General features: G+C 40.1%; 1 protein-coding gene across 1 annotated transcript in view; it reads right to left on the bottom strand.

The window, feature by feature from the left end:
* The window catches only part of LOC140227667 (small G protein signaling modulator 1-like), a 169,734-nt gene that overhangs the window by 77,448 nt on the left and 65,665 nt on the right, over positions 1-26,621 (bottom strand). The window contains exons 5-8 of the mRNA XM_072308083.1: positions 18,716-18,859; positions 18,002-18,069; positions 7,935-8,089; positions 5,987-6,124 (exon numbers count right to left, since the gene is read on the bottom strand). Coding sequence (XP_072164184.1) covers positions 5,987-6,124; positions 7,935-8,089; positions 18,002-18,069; positions 18,716-18,859 — 505 coding nt within the window. The remainder of the gene's footprint in view (positions 1-5,986; positions 6,125-7,934; positions 8,090-18,001; positions 18,070-18,715; positions 18,860-26,621) is intronic.

Raw genomic sequence — 26,621 nt, 5'->3', positions numbered from 1 at the left:
TTTAAAGAAAAAAAAAAAAAACACTTCCCCAGTTGAGGATGTTGTATGTAAATCGAGAACTCAGAAAAGTGAAGAGTAACTTTATAGAATTTAGGAAAAAAGTAAAACACAAGAAATCATTACAAATGGACCATGATATATATACCACAAACAGATATTTAATTGGCAATTACCATTCATCACTGGCCATTGAAACAAGGGTGTTCTAATCCAAGTCAAATACAGTACAATGCTTGAAAAGCCATTATAAAATGGGTTCAAGAACGTAGCCAATAGGAAGCGCCGAAATGAGTCACGTGGGCTTTGATTACTTTAGTACCATTGCACTGCAGTACCAGTGCGCACTCAATCAGTTGTTACAAGTGCGTCGCGCGCTACTATACGCGCTGTCAATACCTGTAAACAACTTCTAGTTCGGGCTGCGTATGCCGGCCGGCCTTTCTTGTGTGCATAACATATGTGGCGTACGTATACAGTACTCGTATACGTACAGTACTTACATGTCCGGGATTTCAGAGTGCGACGTGCTTGACTCAACTCTCTCGAGCGAGTGCTACATGTAGCTGACTGGACTATTGACCCACAAAGGTACATGAAAATGCTGTTAGTTTTCGACCCATTTTATAAAACAAATGATGCACAGGATTATTTCGTGGCGTTAGTGGAGATGCAGCTCACTCTCGGGTATTTACAATGTAGTGCAACATGCACTCGGCTTCGCCTCGTGCATGTTTCACAATTGTAAATACCCTCGAGTGCGCTATGCCTACACTAACGCACTCTATCCTGTGCATCATTTGTATACTAACAAACATTTTTTTTGTTTTCTTATAACCTCATGGGGACAAACTTCATCTAACATACATGCACTTTCATTGCACAGGAGAGAAATGTCAGTGACCAGAGATTAAAAAAACAGTAGCAACAACTTTTAGCAAATCAATGCTTCATAATCTTTGCTGTTAAGTGGAGTCCAAATATAGTATCTCATTTCAAATTAGTTGGGAAGGGGAATCATCTACTGAATCTGGATTGGATATCAAAAACAAATTGAGGGGAGAACTTTTGAGCTCTTGGTAAAGTTATCACCATTATCATAATTATCTTGTCATGAGGCCCTACTGTAGCAGCATACGTCACATTACATTGGGGAACAATGTCAGTGACCCAAGGGAAAAAGAAAATCCAATCAAAGAAGAATCCAAATAGAATAATAATCAATTTTATAAGGAGGAAATAACATCTGCAGATTCTGGATTGATGAATTGAGGAGAGAAAATCTACATGCTCATGGTAAAGCAATAATTGTGATTTTCATGTGTTATGCAGACACATTTTGGCAGCATACTTTGATTACAACTTAGGGGAAGAGTGTCAATAACCAAAGAGGAAAACAACAACAACAACTTCCAAGTAACCAAGAGCACAAATACAATGATATTGAACTGAGACAGTAAGTGGCAATCAATGATTCTATATGGCTTAAATAATCAAGGAGAAACATTTGAAGTTCTGGCTACAGCTGACATCATAATAATTGACATCGCAGCTGTCAAATGCACAGGTTGTTTGATAATACCAAATCAAACTTCTGTTTCAATTAATCTAAACTTGATTGAGAAAAGGATGTAATTACAAATGCGAGAACACATCTACATATTTGAGAGTAATCAAACAAATTAACGTGAAGAAAATGTGACTAACATTTGAACCAAAAACTAGAAATTTGACATCTGCACCTAGAAATCAGAGTATCAGTTCATGGCAGATGATACTGCTATCATGTTTAACACAAGCTGCTTTCACAAGACAACACATGAATTAATGACAGGTTGATTTACAAGATCAATGTAATGCTACAAACTACTTTCTTTGACAAATTATTTACAGCTGCCTACAGCTGCTGAACTCAACAAAACAACTAGGTAATTTTGACACAATATTGGTTATTAGTGCATTGTGTATCACACAAGGTGGACACACACACCAACAAAGACACTCATGACTCCTGGGTATTTGTCACTGCTTTTTACTTTACCACCCCCCCCCCCCCCCCATATATCAAATTCATTTCAAGAGCCTCTCACTCAGTGGCTAAAAGCACTTGTTACTGTGCAATATGATGCACCAGCCACTCTGGCATATGCTGCGGACCTTCAAACTACTGATGACTGGCTATCATGATTTATAAAATGGTACTTATTGACCCTAATCAAAAGATTGGTTGAGAGCAATCACATGACCAGTCTTTTATTTGCCTAACATGCCCAGCGGGTATTAGTTTTTACCATTGACCATGTACTAATGACTGCTCAGAGATACTCAAGTGACTGTGGCTTGCATTAGTCTCAATCAATAACATCACACTTGCATACTTTAGCAATGCGCACTCAGTCAGTTACGTGCATACACTTGATCAACTATTCACCGTAAGCAAGTTCGTTCAGTACAAGTGTGCTTGGAACATTTCTTCAGACACCTTGGCTTTTTCAAAAGCTAGTTTTACATGTAGCTGAGTGGTATTTACCTATAGAGGTAAATAAAAATCAGTTCATAGAACTATTCTATAAAACATATAATGCACAGGTTTAAAGGGGAAGGCTAGTTACTGATCAGTGGGAATCAGTGGAAATGCTGGGAGATGATTGTTCCAATCCTTATGGCATTCATTCAAGAGTTCATTGTATATCTATTGTTGTGTGAAAATGATTTGCTTCTGAACGGTCTCATATTCAAGTAATGTGCAGATTAATGCTCCGTCACTGACCAGGGACGCTAACCTGGAAGCATTAAACTGCACATTACTTGAATATGAGACCATTCTGAAGCAAATCATTTTCACACAACAATAGATATACAATGAACTCTTGAATGAATCCCATAAGGATTGGAACAATCATCTCCCAGCATTTCCACTGATTCCCACTGATCAGTTACTAGCCTTCCCCTTTAAGTTCGGATGTTAGTGTATTAAATGCAGCTCACTCTCGGGTATCTACAATGTGGTGCAACATGCACTTGGCTGTGCCTCATGCATGCTACACCATTGCAAATTCCCTTGAATGTGCTACATCTCCACTGACACCTGCTCACCTATGCATCATTTGTATAATATGTTCCAAACACCTGGAGTTGAGGCTACACTGTGATAGCCATACATGATGATGTTGGATACCAGAAAATGATATCAAAGAGAGAGAGAGAGGCTTCTTTCTTCCGGGTTATTCATTAACCACTCTTGGCTGGGATGTTGCTAAGGTATGATCAGCTATGTCTGATCTTAGGTAAACTGATTAGCCCTATTAACTCTTTATGTGTCATGGTGGAAACCCCCTGTGTGCCACGTTATTCCGAGACACGAAGGTAGTTATGCTTTGAGAAAGAATTGTTCTTCTAATTTGTATAACCTCTACAAATTTCTGTTAGGATGGGCATAACAGTAGGCACAGTAAAAGAGGAATGCAAACTTTGTTTCAATATAAATTGTATGACGAATCTATTTTCAATTTCTCTTTCGAATGACCAGTTGGTACATTACTGTAAAGACATGACTTTTGCACATAAAACCGTGACAGAAACTTAGAATGTACGAGCAAATCAACTTGAGAACACCGCTTGATACTCAATCACCACATGGAATGCAAGCCGTATATGAGAGGAACAAAAGCACGAAAAACGCTTTCATTGTGCCGCGGGATTAGCAGTGATTAGTGATTTATCGATCGGTTTTGGCTGCTTTGTTTGTTGAGCAGAATATGCGAAGTTGGCAAGCCGTCGACTGAGCCGGTTGTGCGAACGTGGCACATAAAGAGTTAAAGGGGCTGATGCAATAAGCATCATCAGTATTGACGCTACTCGCATATTTGAAAACTTGAATAGATTTTGCTGTACAAGCTAGACAGAGAAGTACATCAGTTGGTTGATGTGACAGAAAAATGAGTTTCTGCCTGAAGTCTTCTGACATTTCCAGGAATTGTTCCGCAAACAAACTGATTCTCTTCATTTAGTTCTCAAAATAAATTTCTTCTACTAGTGGATAGTGTCAAACATGTTTACAAGGATCTAATGGTATCTACATGTGTAAGCACCATGCCTGAAGAACAAGAACCGTGACTTTAACAACAGCATCAGTTTGTTTTGATATGGACTGTGTCAATCATCAATAAACTAGTAGTTGATAAAGGACCTATATAATGCAAAAATTTATGCATGTTGACCTGTGTTGATTTTTGATACATACACATACACCCTTTAAGGCTTATCATGTTAATGTGCCGAGATGTAATTTACTATGATAATCAGCAATCAGGCTTTGTATCGCCCCACTGCAGTCTTCAAACATCAACAATGATAGCAGAACTAATGAACTACAAGGGTAGCAAAGGGAGAGATTCTCCATGTAGTTTCCCCTCATCTGAATAAATGGCTCTCGGCGACGACAAAGGCCGGGCGAAGCGGAATTCAGTGGAAAGCACGAAGGGGGATCACACTCCCCCAACTGCCCTCTGGAAATGCAGCCATCAGATTTACAAGCGACTAATTCCTACACACAACAAACACCTAGACAGACACACCACACCACTGCACTGCATAGCCTGTCCTGCCAGTCGACACCTACGACATTATCAGACTGCCTTGACCAGCAGCATATTTTTTTGATTTCCATTTCACACACAAAAACCCCCCCAAAACAAAACAAATAGACTCTCCTCTAAAAAGCCAGTCTCCTCCTTTGCCAAGGCCTTCAAATTTCCGAGGGACTTTTTGAAGAGGGCAGTTGACATTTTGAAAAAGGCCTTGGCAAAATTTCCAGTTCAACTATTCTCTTAGTCTGAACTTGAGGAATGAAACCTTCTCAAATGTCCCATCACACCCATCAAATACCTTCAAGGTTTCACCCGAAATAAACTTAGTCTCATCTAAATCGTAGTGCCGCAGCCACGAATTACATGTTGCGACATCTCTACCAGATGCACCATTACTGTAAAAGTGGATATTTTTGCAGGAGTAATTTTCCACCCTTGCCGGTTAAGATGAATTTCACATGTTTTTAATTCCCCAGAATCAGGACATTAATTACTGGAACAAATATGGCATGCAAAACTATTCGCATGCTTTTATCTTCCCGCTAGCTTCTGGTTACACGAAATGCACAAAAATTTCCACACTGCGAAAATTTCCACTTTTACAGTATGTCGAGTTAAGCTATCGTACGTCTCATTTCTTTCAAGGTCACCGACATTGACAGCCAAGTGAGAATCATCTCCTAACAATGGACCAATATCATCAAAATAGATTAGAGAGTTGCCTTGCTTTACTAGATCACATCTGCTGTGCATTTGAGGTCAAAGGAAAGTCGGTGATACATTTGTACCAAGTGAGCATCTGGAATATTTCGCCATTAATCATTCCAGTCCTGTTGGCAACATATTTATGTACAAAGTGAATAGATTTTCAAGACAGTGGTCCCGAGTGGATTACATCGCCATTCTATATTCACATCCCCTTGCATTTGACACTGAAGCATTGACAAATGACATAGCAAAGAATTCAGAGTTATTTCATTGCTAACTGCTATTAAAATAATAAAATCTTTAAAAGAAGAACTAAACTGAAGTATTTTCTCCCCTGTCTACAAGTTGATTTTTTTTCTTCAATGCAAGATGAAGCGTGAATTGCTAACTATGAAATCATTTTATTAACTCCTGTCTGCATTAGATTCTGTTGAAATTATGTTCAATCACAATCAAATACCTTCAATCACAATCTTCCATTTTCCACCACAATACTGACCAAGACGTGTTTGACAGGAAAAGAACACTTGTCTGAAGGAAAGAACGTCTCAGGACATGAAGCAATGATTGCCATATAGCTACCATAATCTCTACCCCTCTAAGGACCACACCCTCAAAGTGCCATTGACATCGTGCACAAAGTGGTTGCTATGGGCAACGACAGGTAGCAATATCTGAATGTCTGAACTTACCGGCTGGACAAGGACGTTGTTCTTTCCATAGAGAAGTGTGCTCCTCGAGTTCTGATGCAGAGACTCCACGTAGTCTCGGGCCGAGACCGGTGTCCGGCAGTGCTCCTCTGGTGTTGTACCCGTAGCTGTCCTCTTGACCTGGGGTCGGAGGTCAACAAAGTGTCAGAGGTCAATAAAGGGGAGGAGGAGGAGGGAGCAATGAGATGAATACTGCAAATTTCCAATTACACTCATGTCTGAAATATCGGTAGCATCTAAGATAATTTGTGATGTCAGAAGTTATGAAACAAAACAAAGGACCTCTGGCATGTAGATTATTGTACAGTGATCAAATGTTTGAAGAGTCTATCATTGGAGGAAGATGTGATACATCTATTCAAAGACTGTAAAATAAATTCTCTGCAAGACACAGTGGTACAGACTTGATGTGAGGCTAACTTGGTAGATAAGTTGAATCCTCTGAGATTACAAAACAATTTATTAGTGAAAAAATAAGAAAAGAAAATGGGATTCCATTGGGATGTGAAACCGAGACCTCCGGATTGTAGCCAGGTGCTCTACTGACTGAGCTATAGAAAGCCCTAGTACAGTGTTCATCCCAGAAACCCTTAATTCTCATTGCTGGAATGGTCAGAAGTTAAAGCAGTAATACAAAATGCCTCTTTGATGTATGCAGATCATTACAACATGAAGTTAAAACTATGTTATCTTCACTGGATTAGATATACCCATTTTAGGATTTCAACATATTTCCATACTGCCAAACAGAAAATTATGTGTCTTGAGTCCTGCAGTATGACAGACAGTCTTACTCCAGAAGTCTTGATTTACAAATGAGCACATGTTCAATGACAGCATGACATTTATTTCAGGAAAAGTGCATGCGAATCTTTTGATTATGAAAAAAGAAAGAAAATTCAGTAAAATCAATTGACAACAAATTAAGACATATCATTGACATTTAGTGTTTTTTCACTATTTCAAATGAAACCTGCATTTCTGCTAATACTCCTCATCATATTTGATCAAGTGATCATTACTGTACATTGTAGAACTGTGAGGGGGTGGTATTTTTTCCCCCTCATGTGATTGATAAATGGAGCAGCAAAAGCAGACTCTATTGTGTCTTTTCTGGGACATGAACAATGGGATATACTCTCTATCTCATTTGGCTTGACAGCTGTGCTCTCTCAATTAAAACTGCCGGTTTGGTACAAAAATAGCAGTGGAAAATTGATTTATTTTTGGGGGAGGGGATCTGTTTTCACTTGGGTGATATTTCACAAAAACAGATATAGATCAGCATGTTTCAATCATATTTGATGAAAACTGCTTACACCTGTAATTTGTTATATTAATTACTGGAATTATCACGGCAAAAGTCTTGTTGCAAAGTAAAGGGGAATGTGCATGCACGCTTCATTACCATAGCTATCATTCAATGTATAAAGACAATGAAAGAATTTCATACTTGGAGATTGAAAAGTCCATTTTGGATATAAAACCTCATTGAATTCAGATGGAATAACATCCAGAAATGATGCTAATGTCTATGGAAAGATTTTATTCTGTAGTAGCTATCTTTGTTCCCTCAAAAATACATGGACCCTCGTCATTTGCCTTGAGAGAAAAAAAAAATCACAGAAGAAAGTGTAATATTTCCATTACATATTACACAGACTTAAATAGAGATACACCAAAAGTGTAGTGTCCTATGTATGAATATCTTTGTTACTAGTGCTTTGTTACTTGCACCATTATTATTATCATTATGATCTTTATTGTCATAGTTATTATCATCATGATTATTTTTACTATCAATTCTATTGTATTTATCATTATCTTTTTTATCACTGTTATTGCTATTATCATTACTGATATCAAATAATATAATTATTCAAATCATTATTTCTACCAGCAGCAGTTAGTAAATAGAAGTGGCCCCCACCTGTAAGCCAGGTCTTCTTGGTGAATTAGCCCCCGAAGTGACCCCAGGTCCTGCACTGTGTATCCGATGTCTCTGGACAAGCTCATCAGCTGGGGGGTCTGTCCAGTAGTGGTCAGCCGTCTTCATCTTGGAGTAGTCCAGGGCACACGGTCCAACTGAAGGATATCAACAAAAATGCATGGGACAATGTCACACACAGATGCAATAGATCGTTTTTGTAATGTATGGTATATGTCATATATGAAGCGAGTCTAATTTTTCACGATTGGGACTTCCCGACAAATTCGCAAGTGGTTAAATTCGCGATTGTGGAGTACAGTTCTGAATGGAGAAATGTATGCTTGCATGTCACATTCACGTCAGAATCAGAATTAATATTTTTGCATGTTTTTGAATTTGCAAATAGCACTCGACTCACAAATTCACTGATAGCACTCGACTCGCAAAGTTTGCGAAAATAAAAACCTTGCGAAATATTCGGCATACACAGTATTACGATTTGTGGATGTTCTTTTCCTACAGCCTAGTAACAAAGCACTTCATGCACCTGTTCCTGTCCCATCAAGTTTCTCATGCAGATATTTACTTCATTGTTGCTAGGTAGATCAAACCTTTCACAAGCTTTGTGGTTGTTAAGGGCAACTTTTGTGAACAAGACAAGCACAGAATTTGAATACATTACCTAAACTGTCCATTATATCAAAGTGAAACATCCACTCAATATTGAGCTGAGAGGAACAGTAAATGTGAGTCAACAACAGAATAGTATTAAGTAGAAGTAGAAATGTATTAAGTGGAAGAGATTTTCCCTTAAAGCTACAAAATTTGAAAAACCTGGTATTTAAAAAACAAACACACTACTGTAAAATTCACAGTGTTTAAATTTTCGCACATTTCGCACAACCAGAAGCTAGCGCAAAAATAAAAGCATGCAAATATTTTTGCTTGCCATATGTTCCAAGAGTTGATGTCTTGATTCCGCGGAATTAAAAACACGCGAAACTTTTCTTACGTGGCCGAGCGCAAAAAATTAGTTGCGCAAAAATATCCACTTTTACGGTATATGATAATATCCCAATAATATATACTTCATTTATACATGACTGTGATGTCATCCCCTCATGATTATCCTATCAGTTTGCACATGAATAAAAAGACTAATTCTCTGCTCAAAAGCCCATGAGAAGTATAGGTCAAGATCACAACACATTCCATAAAATATTCAATACAAAATGCAGATGCCTGAACTGAATTTTGGTTTGTCTGAGCATGGTGTTTTATACATTCATAGTTTACCTAAAGGATGTATTTTCAACTGAAAAAGCCATCCGCTTTTGCTTGACTATATTGAAAGTCTCAATAAATGCCATGCAGACAAATATGAACCAAAATGCACATATATTGTACATAAAAGATGCAGATGAGACTGTATGATGTAAAATTCTGTTTCTGCTTTTGTTTACGTACAGTACTTCAAAGAAAAACAAAACAAAACAAAAAGAAGATGAAATCTAACAATAACATGTTCATATCTTCACTAGAAAGCACAACTTGCCATGGTTCACTATGCACGGGAGTACTGTACGAGCTGAAATTTTCGCGAATTTCTCAAATCGCCTTTGAACCGCGAAAATAACAACACGCGAAAATAACAACGTGCAAACAGATAAGCACAGTTAGACCTCGCAACCGCAAAATTAACAACACATGAAAATGTTCTCCTAGTAGCAATTCGCGAAAATATCTGTACGCAAAAATTTCAGCTCGCACAGTATGTATCATTAGCTGTAAGATAAATACCCCTCTGAACGATTCATGTTTAATCTGTCAATGGAATGAAACTGTACTTCACTGGTCATTGCTCTAGCTAGAGGCTTCTTTGATTTTTTTCTTTCTTTGGGGGTGGGGTGGTGCACTGAATATTCTGTTGCTTTCCACAGAGAGGGAATAATAAAGAATTCTGATCATGAAAGACAGCCCATTTCAAAGAATTCTTCCCCAACTTCATACCTCTCCATAGTCATGCTTCTTTCAATTAATGTCAAGAGATTAAGTGCACTGAATTAAAGCACAAATACCAACACTGCCTCCATTAGAGGAAAAAGAGAGACAAAATCAGAAACAATAACACTTGACACCTGTGCCTTAAAGGTAAAGTAGTGTAGTGCAACCTTTATTCAACCCTCCATTTCCCCCTCCCAATCCCCCTTGGGAGAACTCATATTTGGTAAATCAAATAAACCCCTCTCTTCTCTACAACGATGTGATTCACGACAAGTTCACATGTGGCTGTTAGCTTGGCATTTGATAGGAAAAAAAAATACAATCTCAATAGCAATCATTCCGGTTTGAAACACAATTGGGACAGTAGTTCCCTTTTAGTTCGGTAAGCAACAACAAATAAAAAATGCTAAAAATAGGTCTTGCTTGCACTGTGAGCCAGATGTAGTGGCTGCCTTTCCCTCACACTGTGACAAAAACACTTAGCCACCGCCAATCGTTCTTTGCGGCAGTCCCGTAGGATGCCACGATATTCCACCCACAGCTGGCCCAGTACGGTCCCTGACATCGCAACGCATCCCGAAAGCAATCAATAATATCTATCGACACAAAACAAACTGCCTGCTCTCCCAAAATACGAAAAAGGGACAAACCAAACAGGGAAAAAAAGTGAAAGGATGATACAGGCACCACAGCCCTGAGTGTTTCTAAATGTAATCTAGTTCAGGTTTTCTCCGTCCACTGCAAAGCAGATGTGGCTAACAGACATGTATTCAGTGCTCTGTATTTCGTGTATTGACCTTCTGAAGGACTAGAGAATGTATTTTTGTGTCACTTCCTTTCCAGCCATATGGAGCAGTTTGCCTTGATTTACTACTAGTCAGGAAAAGCTCTGAATCTACACTGGGCGCACCTGAATAAAAGCAAAGCAGACATGTAATCAGAGAATCAAACCACTGCCAGTGGTTTTATGGCTGTGCTTATATTCCATGTTTAATTTTCTTCTTGTTACTACTCACAAGGAGGGCTAACAAAAGGATTTTTCATATGTTTGTTAATGCACCAAGTCCTAAAAAAGCACATTTTTGGGATATCTTGATGCATCCTTATACTTTTTAAGTTTTATTATTTGTTGGTAATGCACGAAGTAGATATGAATACAACAACTTTCACTTTGAGCCCTTTGTTGTCTATTTACAATTGTTTGCTTTAGTTGCAGAATTTTCAGAAGTCTTAATCATTATGTCTACAGATGAATCTGTAATCTGCAACTTGTCCTAGAAATTTCAAGGTCCTGTTCTCAAATTGGCAGCATTTTTTTCTGTTGTTGTTTTGGACAGAATAAATGAATTCTCTCTGATCTTTCTCCAATATAGAATATGCAGTAAAATTCAAGGGTGCCAACATGATGATCACAACATGATCATTTCTGCAGCAAGAATTCCCCCTGGATGCCAAGACTAGGTGTAATTTGGGGAGATTCCATGGAGGAAATTCTGCAAGGTTATGCATCTTTTTAATTCTCATTAAGAATCCATTCCAGAAAAACTACGCCACTTTCTCCGTAAATACAGCTTTTCAAATGATGACATGAATGGTATCCCGGGGTACCAAACAAAAATCAGCCATTTTGTTGAATTATTTTTTTTTTTATAAAAAAGGTTGTACCCTGGGTGCCAAAAAGAGGAAATTATTTGGTGCTGGAGCTAGTGCGCGCTAGCCACTGCACTGCACTGCACTAAAGCACATGCTAGTGGTATCACAGCGTGCCATGCACGCATAGTATAACACGCAGTGGCATGGGAATGACTATGTACACGCACACTCAGTGCATGCATTTTTCTCTGGCTGTCCTTGAGTGGACATGAAGTGGCGCTACACAACGCGATTACCCGGGGTACTACGGTACCCTGGGGTAACGCGTGATGCATCAAATATATTTTTCTTCCTGGGGGTTCACTGCAACTATGACAATTTTTATTTGATAATGTTACATGAATGAGTCCATGATGCCTGATTTATTCAGTACACACATACTACTGGTAAAGAAATGTGACCGGCGACAACGGTTTCAGGCAAAAGTCGAGCATTTTGAAAATTCATTTTTTCATTGAATCACATTGCCCATTTCCTAAGCTTTGCATTGATATAAAACACTTGCATTCTTTGGCACCATAAGTGAGCATGGAAAGCGAAATAAAATGCACTTTTTAAGTTATTAGCCTGACAAAATTGCGAGAAAACGGGCTTTGAAGATTTACCGCTTTCTCAAAGCAATGTCCGAGCGGCGATGTGAGGTGAGAATCACCCATCCGTACGATGGTGCCAATCGACGTTAAGCTCCGCCTCTAGCAACCACATCGCCTTCTGATTGGCTCACTGAGAGAGTCAAATTTCCCGGGCACCCTTCCTAGGAGCTCAGCGTATGGAGCCGAAAAACAATGCGGTTCGCTCGGGTTTGTTTTAACCATTACGTCTTTCAATATGGCGGATACGATAACTGCACGTATGGTGTAATGTATGTGTATGGGCGCACGCATTACGCAATGGCATCCACACGCCATGACCATGTGCATGTAACAGGAGCGGGTGGCGAATCCACACATTTACAAATCGCGTTTTCATTGTTGTTGATTTGACTTTATCATTGGCGACCCTTTTCTAGGCAGAAAAATGCCAGTGCTGGCAAAGGTTACGCTTCCCGTGTGTTTTGCTTTTACAAGCCGTGCATATGTTGCCTTGTTCGGTGGTGTTAATTATACAGTATTAAAACAAACAAACATGACTCGTTAGTTTCGTGCGATCTTGATGTGTAGTATTTGAATATAACTGGTTTCATGTGACCTCTCCTTTCCTCTCATCTACCTTCCCTTGAGTCAGTCTGCTGTCATAATTTTTACTACATGTACAAGTAGACTATCGTTTTTTCTTTTCACACGATTATGTTGTGCTAAATGATATTTGTTTCACTTCCGTTGTCAAACATTGCGGTAGAATAGTTTGGATAGAAAGCCAAACGAAGAGCACGCACTACAGAGCGAGAACAATGGAGCATGTAATCATGCATGTGTGGACAAAGCATTCCCAAACGCTGCAACTGGTGTCTCCGAAAGCCGAATTATGTAAATGTGTGTGACGCACCAGCCAATCGCATGCGAGACCTTGCGCCATAGCAACGCTGGGGATATTGGCGCGGCGTTCGAAAGAAGCTCGAAACTGACAAGTGCGATCCAACATAGGGTGCTTAAAATTCCATTTTCGATAGGAAAAACGTAGTCTTATGCTATAAAATTTAGTGTAGATGTAGAAAACATATCAAAGATTCGATTTCTGCAAAAAACCCGAATCGACAAAAATAATGGTAAAGATCTTTGTACCCCACCTAGGAGGAAATTTGCTCTTGCGACTTTTGCCTGAAACCGTTGTCGCGGGTCACAAATTGTATGAAGAAACCTGTAGTGAACACCAGGTACATTCCTATAAATGTCATAAATGCGATAAGAAACCACATTCATGAGATAAATACTCATCCAAGATCCGACATAATTGTCCTAGAACAAAAAAAAAAAAAATAATAATAATAAATCTGAATTCCATTCAAAAACACTTGAGATGCAGCTATATGCCTACCCAATGTCTATCATTTTTTACGTCTCAATTCATAATATTATTAGTCAGTGGTTTGTTTGTTTTTTTCAATGCAATGATAATCACATTTAACTGCATATATTCATTTTACGAGTAGAAGAACTAGCTTACCCAATATTTTGAAGCATGTCGTATTCGGAAAATAAGTTTCATGTTACTTTGATCAATTTTACGTGCATTGATTTGATCCCTCTTATTCCTTCCTATTCACACCACAATGATGATATATTTTGTATAAAGAGGCATAATGTGTGTGGAGTCTGTGGCTTACACTAGCTTATGAAAGTGTTAATTTTATGTGTTATTTCGAATATTGGGTAAGTTGTTTTATGATGCACAACGCATAGGTGTCTAGGTGTCTTCGTAATACGTGCTGCAGTCAACATTTCTATTTCTATTTCTTTCCTGACCTCCCTTGGTTCTTGCATATATATATATATATATATATACATCCCGCTTACTCAGCGTTTTGTTTTCAAAAACCTTCTTTTTCTTTCCTTCTTTTTTTATCCTCTCCGTTTCTTCCGCTTGCCCGGTTTCGTCCTTATCTCTCTCTCTCTCTCTCTTCCATACTCCTCTTTCCCTATTCCTCTGTTTATCTCTACCCAGCTATACCAATTCACTGTTTGGAGCATGTTTTGCTGGTTTTTCACCCCTTTTTTTTTTTGTTGTGGAAATACTTTGTACATTGTGAAGATGTTGACCATCGCGGTGAATACTATGACGATAGGGAAACAATTATTCACTTGTCTCGCGAAGAAGATCGTAGAAAGGTGTACGACGTTTCGCTCGCTACTGCTGAGCTTCGTCAGGTACAATAAGACACGTTGGTGCGTGCACGCAAGTTATAGCGTGTATGCGGACGTGGTAGTGAGCACGCGGCCGCCGGAGCCGGGTCGGGCAGTGCGCCACACCGTGTCCGCTGTTTGTTGCGTTCATGCGGACCTAGTTGGCAGCACGTTGCCTCCCCCAGCGGGGCGGGCAGTGCGCCATCCTGTGGCCGCTGTTTACAACGTCTATGCGGACCTAGTTGGCAGCACGTCGTCCCCCGGGGCGGGTCGGGTAGTGTGTCATCCTGCGTCCGTTGACTGCTTTCACGATTCGGCGGCTTTGGTTTGTGTGTAGTGTGTTGGTGCATGCGAATGCAACGCATCCATGACTCGGGTAACTCTATGCCGACGTCCCTGTTTAGGTTGTCCTTACTGAGTCGTATATGGATGGCTTCCTTTACTCTACGAGTGTACCAGTGTCGTGCCGTGTCCATGCACTTCACGCCTTCCCAGTCTGGTTGATGTTGGGCATTCCATGCATGTTCTGCTACTGCAGATGCTTCTGTTTTGCAGTTAGTGACGTCTCGGCGGTGTTCAGATAACCTTTCCCCTACCGGTCTGCCGGTTTCTCCGATGTAGCTCATCCCACAGTCTCTGCAGGGTATACGGTAGATTACTCCGTCTTTCCTGAGGGGGGGTACCGGGTCTTTGGCTCAAACCAGGTGATTTCTGATAGTGGCGTCGGCTTTGTAGACGACTCGGATATTGTGTTTCGCCAGCCGGCGTCTAAGAACGGGAGCAATTGACTCCACATAGGGGAGGACAACCGTGGACTTGTATTCCTCCTTGTCCTGTTCAGGCTGAACTCTTGCTGTTCGTGCCTTGTTGATGAAACACCTGGGATAGCCATTGGCCGACAATGCTGATCGCAAATGTCGTTTCTCGGTTGCTGTGCCAGAGGGCTTGGTTATGATCTTGTTTGCTCGATCGTAGAGGCATCTGATCACTCCTCGTTTAGCGGAGGTAGGGTGGTGTGAGCTGAAGGCCAGATATTGGTCTGTGTGTGTGGGCTTTCTGTATATGGTTGTGCTCAGTTTCCCCCCTGTGTCTCTGTGGACTAGGGTGTCCAGGAAGGCGATGCTTCCTTGTGTCTCCTGCTCTGAGGTGAACTTGATGGTAGGTTCTCTCGTATTCATGAATTCGAGTAGTTTGTCCGCGTGGTTCCTGTCGGCAACGATGAAGGTATCATCGACGTATCGTTTCCAAATCCTGGGTGCGGTTTCGGGGGGACACTCTTCCAAGGCTTGTTCTTCGAAGGCCTCCATATACATGTTGGCAACTACAGCAGACACAGGGCTGCACATGGCGGCGCCCTCTAACTGTTCGTAGTACGTGTCGTTGTAGAGAAAGTAGGTGGATCTCAGAACGAAGCTGAGGAGGTCCGTGACCTCATCCGGACTGAGGGTGGTTCTGGTTGACAGATCTTTGTCCGCCAAGAGCCGTGAGTGTGCAACACTGCAGGCTCCATCAATCGGAACGTTTGTGAACAGTGACGTCACGTCAAAGGAAAGCATCAACTCGTTGGAGCTTATAGTCTGAGTGCTGACGAATTCAGCGAAGTCGGTGGAATTGCGAACGGAGTGGCAAGTTCGTCCCGTGAGCGGGGAAAGGATTTCAGCTAGAAACTTCGATAGATCATAAGCAAACGACCCTATGCATGACACAATAGGGCGCAGTGGGACAGACTGCTTGTGGATCTTGGGGAGGCCGTAGATTCTTGGCGGTTGTTTGCGTTTGGGACGCAACCTGTGATAAGTGTTGTCGTCTAGGCTCCCTTTCTTACGTAGCCCCATCAAAGTGGTTGTAAGTTTACGGGAGAGGGAGTCGGTGGGGTCCCTCTTGATCTCCCGGTAAGAATCCGTGGAGAGGAGGTCCGCCATTTTCCCTTTGTAGTCGCTGGTGTTTAGTATCACAGCGGCTCGGCCTTTGTCGGCAGGCAGCACTATGATATCTCGGTCCTTCTTGAGTGCTTCCAGGGCTCTGTGCATCTCCCCGGTGATGTTGGGTTTTGGAGGTTTGGCTTGTTGTAAGACGGTGCTGATGTCCTTTCTGATAGACTCTTTGGACTCTGTATCCAAGGTCCGAATGGTGGATTCCACTCTGGAAACAATTTCCACTGCGGGTATCCGCTTGGGGGCAATCGCAAAGCTCATGCCTTTCTTGAGAAGAGAATTCTCAGTCGGTGACAGAGTACGAGAAGATAAGTTGACCACCCATTTCTCAGTATCAACTGCCCGTTCATGTCTAGTTTGAGTGCTAGGGACCAATAGGTCGAGAAACTTGGCCTGCTGCCTTTCTTTTGACTTCTGAAACACGTCGCGGAATATGGCATCATGCAGTCGTAGTATCTCATTGCTGTCGGCAGGGGGAAAGCAAGTCGTGTATATCGGAAGCGGTGATACTTACCTCTTTCTCAGTAGAGTCCCTTGTGAGGCGCGTGAGGAGGATCCTTTCCCGTAGAAAGCGGATAGATGCTGTCTCAGCTGCCCTCCTGGCTCCTTGAGTATGAACAGGTGACTTGATCCTTAGGTCCTTGGGAATCACTGATGACTTGATGCAGCGCGTGAGGAAGGTGAGATGGTTGTTGAAACGTGCCAATCTGCGTAGGCACCGTTCGTGTCTTCTAACCAGTTGCAGGGCATTATGCCCGTACGTTGTAGCAATTCTTGTGAAGATGTTGACCATCGCGGTGAATACTATGACGATAGGGAAACAATTATTCACTTGTCTCGCGAAGAAGATCGTAGAAAGGTGTACGACGTTTCGCTCGCTACTGCTGAGCTTCGTCAGGTACAATAAGACACGTTGGTGCGTGCACGCAAGTTATAGCGTGTATGCGGACGTGGTAGTGAGCACGCGGCCGCCGGAGCCGGGTCGGGCAGTGCGCCACACCGTGTCCGCTGTTTGTTGCGTTCATGCGGACCTAGTTGGCAGCACGTTGCCTCCCCCAGCGGGGCGGGCAGTGCGCCATCCTGTGACATTGTTAGATTTCCCTATAATTAGTTCAGTGCAATATAATTCAATAGGTACATTGTGCATATCTCCCGAGAAGAATCTCATCGACCAGTATAAGCCTTGATGATCCGGTGTACATGTGTGACCACTGGTGTGTAACGAGGGTAGGAAATCAGCAGGACTGATAATGGACCAATGTCGTGTGAGCGTAGCGGTGTGTATGCACAAACATGAGAGAAAGAGCAAGTGACAGTGACAAAGAGCGAAAGGGCGGGTGAGAGAGATGTTGAAAGAGAGAGTGTGAATACCGAACCCTGATCATCTGTGTTTTTGTTATGATGTTATGTCTACGGCTTGCCCAGTTTGTAGGTCTACATGTCCTGTCGTAAGACCTCGTTTTACAATGTTAGTATTTTAGGTGTTTCTTTAGTATTAACACTTGCTCTATATATTTGTCTCTTTTACTATGTAATTCTATGTGCAATTCAGTCTTATTGACTGCGAGACATGAATACCTCAATAAAATACCATTTATCTACCTATCTATCTATCTACATGAGAAACAAAATGCATCTACATCAGAAAGCACACAATGATTGCAAATCAGTTTTCTGCATAACACTCATAACTTACCCAACAGAGATGCCAGAATGGGGCCATCCACCATGTCCGACATCAGACTGTCTTTCTCATAGTATTTGCTGCATTTGGAAGGTAAACGAAAAACCACTTTTAGTTCTGCACACATGTCAGTTTGCAGTTACTCGCATCTACAACAAACACAGCTGGGCATTTTCTCCTTTTTTTTTTCCAAAGGAAAAATTATTCCATCTCTGTTTCTACAGTTTAATATAGGGTGTTCTTTTGTTCTAAAACTGTTAATGGCACATCTGATAAAATGTATCATTTTTACATTAAAAAAATGTATTTGGTTTCCATATCATGCATTTCTGACAATATGGCCCAAATTCATGAAGGTGGTTAGAATTTAGACCATGGCTTATGCAAATTTCTTCCGCATAAATACGCAGGATAGATTGCGTATGCCAACAGACATCCTGTAACAAATGCACATTGTTATGCATGTGTGAAAGATATGCATATTCTATGCTTACTTTAGTCCCGTGGACTGAACCAAGGTCTAGATTTAAACCAACTTTGTGAATTCAGGCCTATGTTTCTAATCTATTGTAACGCTTGGGGCAACAGTCAGTAGACATGGGTCACAGGTCATAGAAAGCAAACAAATCTCTAAAGACAGTACATGAGTTATTTGTACCTACACCCAATAAACTTATGATTGCTTAGAACCAGAGTCTGATCAGACACACATACTCAGTCCCTTACCTGCCATTCTGTGACACGTAGTCGCAGATTTTGGCCAGACGCTTCTCGAAAAGCGCCACCCGTATCCACAGGTGTCTCTGCTGCAGCGCTGCCCGGATATTCTGTTGAGATGTTGTGCCTGGGGACTCCCCATTTGTCTGTTTTCTGTTGAGAAAAAGCAAAAACAAAAACATAAGACTTCAAAAACTTGAGACAAAACAACATACATGTTAACATACTGTTCCTTTCTTACAAGGAATTGAGTCATTCAAAGTTGTTAAGAGTCATTTGTTAATTGATCTTGGCCTCTACCCTGATATCAAGTAAAGAATACACAGCTATAATAATTATTATCATTATCATTATCATCATCATCATCATCATCATCATCATCATCATCATCATCATTATTATCATCATCATCATCATCATCATCATCATTATCATCATCATCATCATCATCATCATCATTATCATTATTATTATCATCATCATCATCATCATCATCATCATCATTATTATTTATTTATTTAGCCAAATGAAAATGAAAATAACAATAACATAACATGCAATCACATGGAAATAACACAATTGATACAATAACACAAATACACAGTTTACGTCTGACACAAAGTATAAACTGGGAAGCAATACATGGGCTAGGGCTCACAAAAGTACTGTATACGCCGTTATTTTCGCGTACAGATATTTTCGCGAATGACGAGGTGATAGACATTTTCGCGAGATGTTGTTTTCGCGAATCGAAGCCGACGCTTACATTAATGCTCTATTAATAAAGCGCATGGCGACAATTTCGCGTGTTGTTAAATTCGCGATCCAACTGCAATTCGCTAAATTAGCGAAAATTACACCCTCGCGAAAATAACAGCGTATACAGTAGTTATTTTACTGTTGCCCTTAGGCATGTGAGCCCTCATGTAATGCATTCCCGTACACATATGCAATAAACTTGTAAAGAATTAAAATACACATTATTATCAGAACAGACCAATAATAATAAAAATAGCTCTTACAAACAGCACAAAAACATGGGATACTTCATGTTTCATGAGAGTTTTTTTGTTTTGTTTCGTTTTTGTTTTTGTTTTTTTGCTCATTTCTTGCAGTGTGATTCCTGTATGAAGTCAAGGAATAGAAAATATCTTAGTTCACTACCCTATGTCTACATGAACATAATTACGCTGATATTGGTAAAATGTCAATGGTCAGCAAAATTTAAAACGTATGAAATTTAGCACACTCAACTGAAAATCATGTGAAAAATCTCCTGTCTGAATGAAAGGCTGTACGCATTATAAAGTATATTTGCCATATGCAGAGTAACCCTAGATCTAGGTCAGAGAAATGGCTTGCTCATCCATTTTTATAAAAATAATTAATATTTAGCTCCATGTTTTCACCGACCTTGTCCATTATACATATACAAAAAACAATACATTCAAAAAATAATATATTTGTTTCTTTTTTCTTTTCTTTTTTAAAAGATGACAGTCAAGCTTGGTAGTGGACTGAGATGGTGCTCAGTATCACGAGAAAATCTTGCCATAAAACAAAAGCAAACGTATTCTTGAGATCCTAGCTGTTTTAAAAACATAGATTGCCATGTCATTGACATGCTTGTTATTGGCGTGCCATTTCACTTCTCCTGTTCTACGGGAGAAAGCACCACTTCGATGCTGATACCAATCCGGACTGAGGAATTTGCCGATCCATAAAGCGTAAGAGAATCCTTGAAGCTGCATGCACCGGAGCACAAGTATGATCTTTCAAAAGATAATTTGGAGACTTCTCGCCCAGATTTCCCCATAGAGATTGAGGGACGGCCATTTCACAGAATGTGTATTTATTGCAAATATATTTCCTCTGTGTTTTCTTCTTCTCTCTCTCTCTCCTTATCTCTCACTTTCTTTTCTCTTTCTCATCCCTCTTTATCTCCCTCCTGTCTCTCTCTGTTTATCTTTCTCTCCTATTTCTCTCTTTCTCTGCTCTCATCTCTATCTCTCTCTCTGTTTATCTTTCTCTATTTTTCTCCTTATATTTCTCTCTCTCTCTGCTCTAATCTCTCTTTATATATATCTCCCTCTCCCCATCTCTCACTTTCTTTTCTCTATCTCATCCCTCTTTATCTCTCCTTCTCTGTTTATCTTTCTCTCCTATTTCTCTCTTTCTCTGCTCTCATCTCTATCTCTCCCTCCCTCTCTCTCTCTCTGTTTATCTTTCTCTATTTTTCTCCTTATATTTCTCTCTTTCTCTGCTCTCATCTCTTTCTCTCTATACATATATATCTCCCTCTCCCCATCTCTCACTTTTTTGTCTCTCTCTCTCATCCCTCTTTATATATCTCTCTCTGTTTATCTTTCTCTCTTTCTCTGCTCTCAACTCTATCTGTCTCTCATTCTTTCCCAATCTATCTATCTCTTTGTTTGGTTCTCCAGGTCATCAGTCTCCTGATGTACCCTGTTTCCATTCGCTGCTGAAAACATACTTGGATTTCCACGTAAATTACATCTTACAGCCTGGAGACAAGTCCGTGCATTTATTTCCTGGGCTCCGTCTGAAACACGATTACGAACAGCAAGTAGGTCTCTGTAAATCAATTGCGTCCAACCGAGACGAAAATTGATTTTTTTTTTCCTTTGCCCCGAACTTCCTGCCATCATGTATCTTTCTCCTCTTACCAAAATATTTGGACAAGAGATTTTTGCATGTTTAAGAGTCAATTCCCGATCCAATGAGAGCAATGTAGCCTAACATGCTTCAAGCAATATTCTACCATTATTCATTTATGAGCAACAAATGAAATCTGACACTTTCCAGCGATGAATCTGGTAAAAGTATGATATGCACTGCATTGTTTTCTCTGCTATGTCTGCGACAAAATTTTGCTTGGTTGGCTTTGATGTTACATGATCACATGACGCAATGCGCATTATCACGCACACCTGGGTACAATTTTTTTCTCTTTTTTTTCTGTGCATGGGTTTGTGTCATGTCATTATTTGTGAGACCTCTCAGCCATCTAATAAGTATGAGTGACATGCTTGGGTATTTGCATATACTGTGCCTTAATACTTCTAAGTGACAGATACCATGTTTATGAGTTTTGTCTTGTTTTATTTTGTTTTATTTTATTTTGCTGCTAAATCCTTGAATCATAATCAAATCATTTGATGAATCCTTGAGTATGATTCTTTAAAAGTGCAGTCATTAGTTTTTGCTATACTGCCCTGCAGTTAGCGAGCAGTTTTTGAAGATGGGCAGTGGAATATCTTGCACACATATCTATTTGTGCAGTATGAAATTATACATTACATAATTTCTCTGACAAGTAGCACGACAACTTAATTTCAATGCCTTAATTTAGCATAGATAATTTAAATCAAGTGGGATGCAGTATATAAAACAAATATAAACTGCTTCTTTGGGGGTAATGTTTAAACTATTTGCCCTTGGTGACTTCTCAACAGTGCTATGCCCCTCGACTTCATCACAAGGCATAGCATTGTTGACAGGGATGCCTGTTAGAATGAAAGAAAGGACCTGAAAACTCATTAACAAGAAGTCAGCTTGTATGTAAAAGGGCCCAAAATTTGATTTTTGCCAGAGGCTGAATTCAGGCTTTTGCATGAAAAATGGTATCCCTGTTTTGAGATATCACCTTTGGACAAATAGTTTTAACCATGACCCTCAAAGCAGTCAATATTTGTACATTATATACCTCATGTATAGATTCCTCTCATCTGATTGGTTAAAAGTGGAGTCATGAAAATAGCTGTGCCCCATTTTTGATCAAAATGATGTCATGATTTACTGTGCCCAGGGCATAGAATTAACTGTGCCCTGTAAATAGGTTTGGAGACAGTCGCAACCCAGTACACATAGATCACTCATATGTACGCACCAATGATACGACCACCGCACTGTCGATCAGCGTTGATTATGAGTGCTGTGAAAGAGACTAGAATCTATATTTTTGGTATCTATATTTCGAAATATATGTTTTCGGTATATAAAACAAATAATGACAGCTTGATATTTGGGGCACAGTTGTGAAAACCATAACTATGCCTTCAGCTTCGCTTCGGGCATAGTTATGGTTTTCACATCACCTTGGGCCCATAATTTCAACTGTGCCCCTCATAGCAGTCATTATTTGTACACTATTCACTGTTGGTGTGTAATATGGTGGATTTGACATTTTCTTCCATTTGAGCCATTTCTTTGTAAATGTATACATATAATTTGTTCAGTTTGGACAATTCTAAAAAGCCTCTTAACTCCTGAGTTTATAACAGATAGTTGAATTAGCAATACATTTAAGAAGATTAAAGTTCTTCTTTTTCTCTCAAATTGGTAACTAAATGGTAGATTTCATTGTTTTTTAAATTCTGCTTTAATTCAGAGTTAATGAACTTTTAGCCAGTACCATGTAACTTTCCACCAGTAAAATGAATGCAGTGAAAGCGCAGAGGAGCCAATTTGAAGATTAAAAAGTGATAATTTCTACAGCAAAAATTCCTACAGGAGTAGATCATTGATAAATATGACATCTTTGATAAATATTGATAAATATAACATCTTTGATTAAAGTTGTGTATGATTCAATATGATACAAATAAACAACACCTCTGGCTTTTCCATGCTGTCTACATTTGGGACTCATTATCCCATACTTCCTAACGCTAAAATCAATGTACATTTATGCTGCCACCCTTGACATGTTATACCATTGTTATACTCCAATCAAAATCTACCCAGTTAATGATTCAGTAATTAATATCTATAACATTCCTATGAACAGCTACATGTGAGTTTGATTTTACATTATTAAAGTACATCTACTTCAACACAGATTACACTTATATTTTTTCCCCACCATGGTTTCTATGGAGATATGCCCACATTTTATTTCCATGGTGTACACTAGGTCTTTCTACAAAGAATTGCATGACTTGATACAACACTACCTCATACACCCTCGCTGATTATCAAATATTCATATACTCCAGGCACTAATACCATCATATTTTGATTGACAACAACACTGTGGACAGTGACACTGAGTGCAAAGACATTGTTCTGAAGGGCTACCGGTAATACTCGTGGCACACTTGACCTTCACACTTCACACTATATTATGAATCGCAGGAGAAAGTGGGTGATTGTGCACCGAACACGCCTGTAAATCACAGATAGTATAGCGCTTCTCCCATGCAACATAAATTCTTTATCGGACTCCTCTCATCAAATATCCCAGACACTGACTCTGTGATGCCGCTTTTAGGACACCTTCCTCTGGTCAAAAATTCATGACAAACTGTCAAAAACTGCATCGTGAAAACTGTCAATCTATTGTCCTGTCAATTGATGTCACTTCTTTCTCTTTTTTTCTTAATCTTCCCAACGGTGAAGGAAAAGAATAAACATCTATCCCCTTTTCTAACTTCTCTCCCACTTCCTCACTGTCTCTCTCTCCACTCCTCCCCTTCCTCCTCCCGCCTCCTCCCCCATCTCTTTGACCATCCTCCTGCTTTACTATAACCCCTTCCCTGCGAGACTCTAAATTTTCCGTAAACTTTACCCAGAACCCATCAGGTTTCAATAAGCAAAGGGTTAACAGCAAATATTTTCCTTTCTCTAGAAATTGCAATTTTTAATGTCTATGTCATTGTGAAGGCACATATCTATTTTGAATGACACACCTCCGTTCTAATTTTCATTTCTCTTTTCTGCAACTCCTCTACATCTGATTTTTCAATTTTTACTCTCGCTTGGGCTCATCCTCGCTCCTATTTTGATCAGAAAGGATACCATCCACCTGCAGATCGGACTGAAAATTAGACCGGACACACACACGAGAGTCCACGCCCACATAACCCATGCATCTCAATGAGATGGTGCTCTAGGGGGACATTCCTCCCATGTACCTATTCATCACACTCCAAAGCATGCCCCAAGATCATCATTCAATCTTTAGAACAAGGGAGAATAGGAGAGAGACAGAGACAGACAGAGAGAGATGGAGAGAGGGGGGTAAAGAGAGACCCTCTGAGGCACTTGAAGTTGGCGTAATGTATGCGTGGGATAACTGATGCCCAATCTCTTGGTATTACCAAACTACACATACCACCTGCTCTCATCACTTCAACCCCACCCCTCAGGCCTCATTTGCACAAACTGACTAATAGGGATAGGAGTCATGTACTGCTGTTCTCTTTGGTCATGGCTCATTGTTAAGCATCAGTTAACCCATTGGGGACCAGCTGATTTTGGAATAATGCACATTACCCATGGATACCTGCCCAAGTATACTTGGGACTAGTCTTTAACAGGTTAAGGGGCACTCCTGACAATTTATATAATTTCATGTAGTACATAAATCAATAGCGCCACATATGGAGTTGTGGAATTTATTGTGGTCCTTGAACAGATAAACCAATGCTCTGCAAAACCCCACACAATACACTTAACTAAACAAAGATGATGACATAAGAGGCTCATGGATTCCAGTCCAATACCACTTGCTTAACAAGTTCACCTGTGTAGAATTTATGCATACTTTCTTCTTTGTTCTTTCTTTCTTGAGCACCCATTCATGCATTCTTATGTGAGGCTGCTATGTCATCATCCTTGTTCATTGTGATTTGTTATGAATTTTAGAAATACTATTCCTCATCAAAATCACTATAAATTCTGTATCCAGTAGAACAAATCTATAGATGATGTACTGCAGAAGTCTGAAAATCATCTGGAGGTCTCCTTTAAAGGGAGAGATACCCATTCTTCCCCCCATTGATGTCATCCTCCACATCATGCTTGAAGAGGGAATTGGAAGAGGTTTTCCCCCACCGTGTAGAGTACCGAAGTGTGACGTCATAGCCATTCATCGCCATGGAAACCGGCTTTAAACAACCTCACGTACCCCGGATACATGAATCTGTGAGCACAGCAGTTGCTAACCACGCTGGTACTTCGTTCCAACCCACTGCTCCAAGCCTTGTGTAAAGATATCTTGATTGAAAACCAGCCCTTGGCGAAACATAAGACTTTTGACATCATCACTTCCGGTACCCTATAGGAGTAACATCCTGATTGGCACATCAAAAAATTTAGGTACAGAATTTCCACTGTTCCACTAGAGGATTTAGAAAAAGCTTTAGCATCATAGCAAGATACCCCCATTTTCTATCTACCATTATCAGTTGAACTGTTGTTTGTTTATTTTTTAAACACAAAAACCATCCTCTTCCCTTCTGACAAATGTGAAGAATGTAAAGCTCGACTCATCCCTCTGTCTCCCTATCTGTCTCTTTGTCCGTCTATAAGTATGTCAGTCTGTCCCTTTTTTCTCTCTCTCCAGTTCTTATATCTTATTATCTTTATTCTGAATACTCGCAAGAATAAAACTGAGCAAATACAAGGAATAGTTTCCCCATCTCATTTTCACACCAAACCACCCTCTTCCCTTCTGACGAATGCGAAGAATATGTTAAGCTCAGCTCATTGCTCTGTCTCCGTCCGATCTGTCTCTTTGTCTGTCTATTTGTCCGTCTGTCTGTCTCTCCCTTTTTTTTTTTCTCTCTCTCCGGTTCTTATATCTTATTATCTTTATTCTGAATACTTGCAAGGATAAGACTGAGCAAATGCAGGGAATAGTTTTCCAGTCTCATTTTAACACAAATCCACCCCCTTCCCTTCTGACGACTGTGAAAGATATGTTAACCTCAGCTCATCCCTCTGTCTCCCTATCTGTCACTTTGTCTATTAGTCTGTCTGTCTGTCTGTTGTTTTTGTGTTTTTTTTCTCTCTCTGTTTCTTATACTCTATAATCTCACTCCGAATACTCACAAGGATAAAACTGAGCAAAAGCGAGGAATAGTTTCCCCGTGTCATTTTCACACAAAAC

The sequence above is a fragment of the Diadema setosum genome, chromosome 4, assembly GCF_964275005.1.
Source record: "Diadema setosum chromosome 4, eeDiaSeto1, whole genome shotgun sequence".
In the NCBI taxonomy this organism is placed as follows: domain Eukaryota; kingdom Metazoa; phylum Echinodermata; class Echinoidea; order Diadematoida; family Diadematidae; genus Diadema; species Diadema setosum.
Note: the sequence above shows the minus strand (reverse complement) of the source record. Positions and strands in the feature narration are given on the sequence as shown.